Genomic DNA, 7,782 nt, shown 5'->3' with positions numbered 1-7,782 from the left:
TTGGCAATGTCAAGTTTACCAAGCTGAATAACCAACTCAAATCTATAATCAGGGTCTGTAGCAACTTCCAAGGCCTCTTCAACCTTGCCCCATGACTCCAGAAAATGAGCAACACCATTGAAGAAAACAACCAGAATTCGTTTGTATAAAAATATAATATATATTTAAGATACAAATTTTGGTAATAACAATATAATATTTGAAACTCTACCTATTATAATGCTACTTTGGGATTGAGGGTAAAACTCCATAAGCTCATTCTATGTCTCCACGCATTACAAGTGTCTTGTACTCGATTAATGTCAGGAGCAAAGTGTAACCAATGACACTAAAACATAAAAATTAAAGAAAAAAAATTAGCATAAATGTTGATGATAATTGTTTATTTAAAGATTATTATACCCACTCACTTGAATTCTTTGTTAATGAGATAAACCCTGCTCTGGTTAGCAAGAAACCCAAGAAGATACATAGGTTGATCCAAATGGAACATTGTGTTAACCTGAAACAAATGTCACATTAAATATTATCAAAAATCATCTCACCCTTCACACCAATCAAAATATCAAACCCAAACAAAAAACAAAACCAATTAGTCATCCAGATCAGGATAATTAATATTTATATTTATATAGTTTGATATAATGGCATCAAAAAGTTACAGGGGTGGAATATTATTAAAACTAGAAGACATACCAGTAGAATTAATGTATCCTGAAGTGGACATACATGGTGATCACTAACTATTTTCATACCATGAAACAAAGCCTTAATCAACGACTCCAAAAACAGGTTCGCTCATAGAACCCAGATGCTCACAAACGGATGAGTGATAGACATCATCCTCAGACGCTGAACTTTCAACACACTTGTATAAAATTGATTTCTTTCACAGATAAAGTCATTCATTTTCAAAAGACACTCTCTCTATATTCAAGACCTTATTAAAAAAGCAAGGTTTTAACCAATGCTGGATTATATAGCTCTACTTGGGTGACCTATGTTGGAATAATCCAGAAGTTTAGAAGAATTTAACTAGTTTATTTTTTTGAACTTTTAGTCATTATCCTTTCTTCCTGTATTTTAGAGATAAACCCATCTAGTTAGTTTGCTTTGTTTCTTTCAAGTATAAGTAGGAACGTTATTTATGATGTTACAGTGAGTTTTTTCAGTTCAATAAAAATCTCAGCAGAAAGTTGGACAAAAATACCCCTCAATTGCTTCTTCTTGTTCTCTGTTCCCCTGTTCTTACTTCTTGCTGTTAGATTTAAGCAACCACCTTCCCTCTACCATCTTTAGATGCAACCACATCACTCAGTGGAGGCCATGAATCAAACTTTGATCTGAAAGAAACTGTCTCAAAATTCTCAATCATTCGAATGATATTGGATTTTGGTCTTTCATGAACACGTAAATGTTCCTGTAAATCAATACGTTATTTATTATAATAAGAACCTTGGAAATTTATATTTATATTTATATAGTTTGATATAATGTTTACTTCTGCAGCTCCATTTGCAGCTTTTCTTTCTTCAAGATTAGTACTTCTTCCAACCCACACATAAATTTCTGTTCCACAATCTAGAAGATAACAATGGTGTGTGTCTAGTAACTTCTTTGTCAATGAATCATCAGCTACAGGTATTGCTTTCCCTTTATGATACATAAAACAAGAAAAAAAAATTAGAATTTTATTAATTGTTGAATAAAGAGATAGAATAGTAATAGAATAATATAAGAAAATATTACCAAAGTAGCTGAGTAGGATAAGCATGAGTACTTTGAGCATCATTTGTAGTTGTTTTCTTTGGAAGTGGAGAAAATCCACCAAAGAAACCCCATAATTCTCCAGCTTCAACATCATCCATTAATCTCCCATCATCTATTCAAATTAAACATATACAAGTAGAAATGAGATTGCAAGGGCTTTTCTGTAATTTTCTGTTTTTATAACATAATGCGCACAAAATCACATACCAATGGTAGCTATGCCCCACTTGTTACTATGGTAGGTGGTTTTGATATAAGTAGCGTTTTTTATGAACGCAACTGGTGGAGCAATCTCCAATTGCAAAATTGTTTCAATCGCTAGCGATCTTGAATTGCGTTTTTGGGAACTAATCTGGAAATAATGTTTTAAGTGATGCACCCTGCAATTAGTGAGTAGCGTTTCATCTTCCTCGGCAAGCCATGGTGGCTTGTAGAATTGACAAACTACAAAACCAATAATTAGGAAACATAAAAAAGTTACTGAACGAGAAAATTACAGAACCAGAAATTGACAAAACCCTAACCCTTTGATTTCAATTTATTGGCCCTATGAGCGGACGACAATCATCGATTGACTATCAAGCGATCCTCGTAGGTGCCATGGAGCTCTCTAAAGACAACGTCGATGTCATCCTTGTTAATCAGCTTCTGCATCGCGATTGACTTGCAAGCAAACTGTTGGTGCGTGGTTTTATGAGTGACAAGATGCGTCACACCAAATTGACTTGCGGGAACATTATCCATTGGTCGCCCAAGGATGGGGTTGGAGAGCTGCAAATGGTGATGGTGGATGAAGTGTTGGTCGATAAGGCCCGTACATCGTCGTCGTGCGAGGCCTGACGATTCGGTGTCGATTGGAGGTAGTGTTGGTCGAAGAGGATTTTAAGAACTTCAAAAATATGAAATTATCGATCTTCAACACACCAAGTAGCAATTCAGAAAAATCACATTTTAAAGTCAAAAATATGATTTCAGGAACTTCACAACTAAAAATCGTATATCAGGAACCCACACAATGATTTTAGGGTTTCTTTTAATCTAAGAGGATTTCACAACATACGAAGAAGAAGGAGGAGAGTATCAGGCGGGGTTTTCAATTTTTTGGTATTTGATTCCCACATTGGCAATTAAAAAAATTGAAGAACGCGCGTTGATGAAAAAAATTATAAAACGACAGTTCTACACGACGAACTTTTTTTTTATGGTAGGTGCCCTCCGTGTTTTTAATTTTTTTGTTGGACGCTAATTTTAGGGCCCCCATAAATGCGTGTCTTCTATGCTTCATATTTTGGAAAATTGACATCAATTTTTAGGGCACGGACAGATGCATGTCTTCTATCAGCGCGTGTCATTGATTGTGCGTCGTAAAAGGCTGTTTTTCTAGTAGTGAAATTTCAAAACCCGAGACGGCACTTTCTTTCATCCGTTCGATTAAAGAATGATATTAAAATAATCAAATGAACTTATTTTTCCCAAAAACAAGTAAAAGTGAACTTGACTTATAATATGAAGTGATTGACTTTTAGGGTTTGACCGAATGAAAATTCCGGGTTGTCACATCATCCCCCTGTTAAAGGGAATTTCGTCCCGAAATTAGAATTTAGGTAAGGAAGTAGGTATGAATGATCGATTCAAGAGGTGGGAAACTTCCTAATCGATTGTTTCTCATGCTCATATGTGAATTTGTGCCTTCAGTTGGTATCCCAACGAACCTCCACTATAGGGAGGCGGCGCTGCTTCGTCCGCTTGACCACTCGGTCGAGGGTCACTACGGTTCTAATATGAAGGCAAGGATCTCGTTAATCTCATTCTCGTCGGGTCGAACTTGCGAGGGTCCTAACGGAAAGGTATGGTTTCAAGATCAATATGCGAAGGGTAAAATGTACGTTACTGAGTTCGCGGAGTAGGTTTAGCCAGTGAGGTACAAGATCGATTCTGGTAAGAATCTCGGAGGTCCTAACTATCTTGGATTTAAGCTTTTCACACGAAGCGAAGCGTATTAAGCCATTCCCAGAGTGAGTTTTCCTAAAGAACTTGGTCTCTCACTTGGAATCTCCAAGGTTTCTTCTTCTTTATTAACTTCCCTATCAAAGGCCACCCTCTGCTGGGTCAAAGTCGTAATGGTTTTTGTGATTTGGGAGGAGTTCTATATAAACTATGACAGTAGGTCTTTAAGACCTAGAATTTGGCGAATTCCTGTTAGCATCTCTGGTGTCGACAAATTCTCAACTATGTTGATAAATTGACAGAGTACTCAATAATTTCCACATCACTATTAGTGTGTCTTAGGAGATTTTTACTATTCAATTCCAAAACTCGTGTTCAGAGAACTTTGCGAAAAGTATCTCCGAGGGTAATGTTTTTGCGGGTTCCTTCTTACTACGAGGGTAGATAACTAAGTTGTCACATGGAGAATGATGAACTGATCCAAGTAAGAAAGACATACTCTATTCATTATACTCATGAATGCTTCGGACGTATTGGTCCTATCCGAGAGGTATCATTACGGACTCGAAGTGTCCGCATCGAGTTCGGAAGGTAGTCTTCCAGACATCCTTTCCTCACACTCAAACTGGTGATATTCGGATCTTAGGTCCATTTCTGAAAGTAATTCTTTCCTTGCGTTTGCTCAACCGCTTCATCTATGCAAGGCAGAGACAACGATTTCTAATGGAAAATCTTGACGGAGTCCTCGATATCTGAGGTACATATGATGCAATCCGTCGACCTCTGGAAGAATAAGACCGGGTCTCTCCAGGGTGAGAAGCCTAGTCTTCCAATTCTATTACTGTGTAGTTTGCTAAGTTGTCGGGGCTGTTCTTGTATCTACGTAGGTGTTTAGACTATAGGTCGATCTGTTTACAGGAGTCATACTGGGTTCTAAGTTTGTTCACATGACGATGCGATTACTCGTAATCTTGGGCAGTCTCTGTCCTAAAGTTCACACTAGAATTCATACTTGGTTCAACGATCACTATATCGTGTATACGAGTCGTATATAATTAAGATTGAAAAAGTAGTCGGATAACTGATTCTTCTTTAAGCTCACATCCCATCGGGGAAAATGAAGTTAAAGTGGAATCATCAATTCTAAACCTGTAAAACCTTGATTATATATCACTCTTATGTATACATTCCTCAGTGATAGATCAACCGTGTGAATCCTTGGATTGAACTTGACGTACTGCACGAGTGGTACTTCGGGGATTTCTTCGAAAAAGAGAAGAACTATGCGCATGAGTACTTCGGTGTTCTGAAATGATGGTTTCGCTAATGAGACGTTTACTGATAAAGAGATGTACGTATGAAGCTGTTTTTGTGAGGATCAAATTGAATCGAGTCGTATGATAATTTCGGAATCATACGAAAACTTAAAGACATTAGATTTGAACACAAGACGTTTACAAACAAAACACAACCGTGCAACCATCATCAGAGTTACAATACTTTAGACTAACTAAAAGACTATTGCTACGAATAAGGTATAATACAAAAGGCAAGTATACGCAGCACGAGCATCCCTATACTGACGAAATCTCGCAAAAGATAAGACTCTAGTTGCACTAGTTTTGGATGGGTTATAAGTCTGTTACAACGAAATGCCTAAATTACATTAATGTGGTTCCGGAGCAGGTTCTCCTGCAATTGTGATCCTGAGAATCTTCCCATTTGCGCCAGAGTTCTTTGCTATAGGGAAATCCTTCTTAAAGTGCCCTATCTCACCGCATTGGTGGCATGACTGGCTAGTACTAGCTTTGGTGGCGAGAGTGCGGTGTTTAGCCAGTGTTATGTGGACATGAGTGCCTTCCTCATTACTCCACCGTGGAAATTTCTTCCTAAAGCGTTCTGCAGGAGTTGCCACTTGTGGTTGGGGTATGGCAAGTCTTTGGGCTCTCTTGCGCTCCTTTTGGGCTTGACGATATCGTCTCTTCTTTTCAATCTTACGATTTTTCAAGTCCATGACTGTTGCCATTTGTTCGTTTCCCGGTTTGGTACTACCATCAGAACTCTCGACTCCTTTGTCAGTCTTGCTCGTGTTGCCCGATTTGATGTGTGTATGGAAAGTTGTCACAGCAGCTGCTACTGCAGCTTGTAATGTAGCGGCGTTGATATGGAGGATAGGGGTTTCGTTGCTCGGCTGATTGTTTCTAGATGTCGACATGATTCTGTTAACACGAAAGATAAGGATTTTGTGTGCGATTTTGGTTGACCCTAGATGTACTTCGATTGTTCAAGTTAAGAGTAGAAGTATGTTCACGAAGGTTTGACCTACATCCCTATGATGCAGTCCTAGTGATGGGTAGAAGTAAGTTCGTAGAATGGTCTCAAGATGTTTGTCGTTCAAGCCAAGGTATCGTTGGTTGGTGAATAACATGATCCAACCACTGAAAGAGACTTGGAAATGTCTCTAGAGTTAAATTACTATAGTCCAATAACTTGACTAAAGCATGTTTCAGATAGACTCTAATGAAAGTATGATAAGAGTACTTGAATAAAGAATGACATAGAAGTTAGCCGATTGTCAATATCTTTGATATTCATGACGTACAAGTTCGGGAGAATGACCTTGTAAAAGGTCTTACATCAAATCCATAGAAGATAGTTCTTGACAGCATAAAGACCTAACCAAAAGTACTTACAATACAAGATAGTTTCATAGAAAATGCCACATCGGGCATAGACAGAAAAACAATTCCCTTTTTAACAAGGAAAATAAGGTAAGCATCTACTACTGGCAACGGTCATCCCTCTGGTGAACTCTCAGTTCAGCTAGTTGACGTTCCACATCAAGTTGGTGTCTTTCGTACACTCTTTGGCGTATGCGGAGTTCTATGACTTCGGCTCGTGATTCAGCCAGTGCTTGCAGCAGGGTTTCATGGTTTCTCTCTGATCTCTCGCTAGCGTCTTCTTGACGAATGGTGCGGAGGGTATGTATTCTCGTATCGACGCCAACTTCTGTGATCTGATGTAGGGCTGTCCTGCCTTGAATCTCATTTCGGGCCACTCGGCGGACCGAGATTGGCAAGATTCTGTTTGCTGAGCCCCCATTGCTTAGGTAATAAAAGCTTCGGTCGCCATTAAATGGCATGGGCTGATCTTGTCCTTGGCTCCATGTTTCCAAGCATTCCACCCACTCAGGCATCGGGCCATGAAAAGTCGGACGAGGGTTAGGAATTGGAACGGGAGCTGCCTGGGGTAGGTTCTCAACCTTGGGTTCAGAGTTAGCACCATCTGAAAGGTCTTCATCATGGTGATCATTCAAAGGGATAGGATGATCATTCTTTGGTCCTTCTTCGAACTATCTAGCAATGACCTCATTTAGAAGGTACTGGATGCCGTGGGGGTGGTGTCCAGCCATGTTAACTACGCGAGAATTGGGGTAAGAAAATAATTATTAGACGAACTATCTAGATAATTATTTAGAAAATCTTCATTAGTTACATCGCTATTTGTGAAGTGCATACCAGTTATATGTAATATAATCGAAACAGGATAGGCCTTCGAATAAGTGACCTTAACTCCAGATTCACACAGAATAGGGGTAAAGTAAAATTTTCACAGATTCTAAGTCTATAACATCCTAATTACATATAGCCTTAGTGTATCCACTTAGCAACTATCAACTTAGTAATGAAGATCCCGTTTTAGTTATCAAGTATAAAGTACTTATAGTAACACCAAATCCCCCTATAGTATTTTAAGTTTAATGTTATGTTCTACTGTTCTCATTGTGGTAGGGTTGGTAAGATTTTAGTATGAATGCAGACACGTATACTTAATTAAATATTTTATTATTTAAAGTATAAACTCTTGGTCAGAGTATTTTTAATCCCTATGTATTTATAGTTAGTATATCTTTTATGGGTTGATATACTTAATTCACTATAAACAATGCTCTGATACCAATCTGTCACACCCCAAAACCAAGAACGGCAGAAACGTTCTGGGGCGGAGGACGTCATGTACAGTATCACAACAATGAACAGTAGTAAACAAGCAATAACATCATCC

The 7,782-nt window shown here is 38.4% G+C and overlaps 1 protein-coding gene across 1 annotated transcript; it reads right to left on the bottom strand.

Annotated features, from left to right (window-relative positions):
• Positions 1 to 1,190: 1,190 nt before the first annotated feature.
• On the bottom strand, positions 1,191 to 1,865 carry LOC145050999 (villin-3-like). The gene is made up of 3 exons (XM_078999161.1): positions 1,750 to 1,865; positions 1,502 to 1,653; positions 1,191 to 1,420 (listed from the first exon to the last, which is right to left on the bottom strand). Exons 1-3 carry the CDS (start codon positions 1,862 to 1,864, stop codon positions 1,268 to 1,270), a joined length of 420 nt encoding a protein of 139 aa, XP_078855287.1. The 5' UTR covers position 1,865; the 3' UTR covers positions 1,191 to 1,267.
• Positions 1,866 to 7,782: the final 5,917 nt, after the last annotated feature.

Source organism: Lactuca serriola, chromosome 5 (genome assembly GCF_051521515.1).
Source record: "Lactuca serriola cultivar US96UC23 chromosome 5, Lser_US96UC23_V15, whole genome shotgun sequence".
NCBI classification, from domain to species: domain Eukaryota; kingdom Viridiplantae; phylum Streptophyta; class Magnoliopsida; order Asterales; family Asteraceae; genus Lactuca; species Lactuca serriola.
This window is presented reverse-complemented; position numbering and strand designations above follow the sequence as displayed.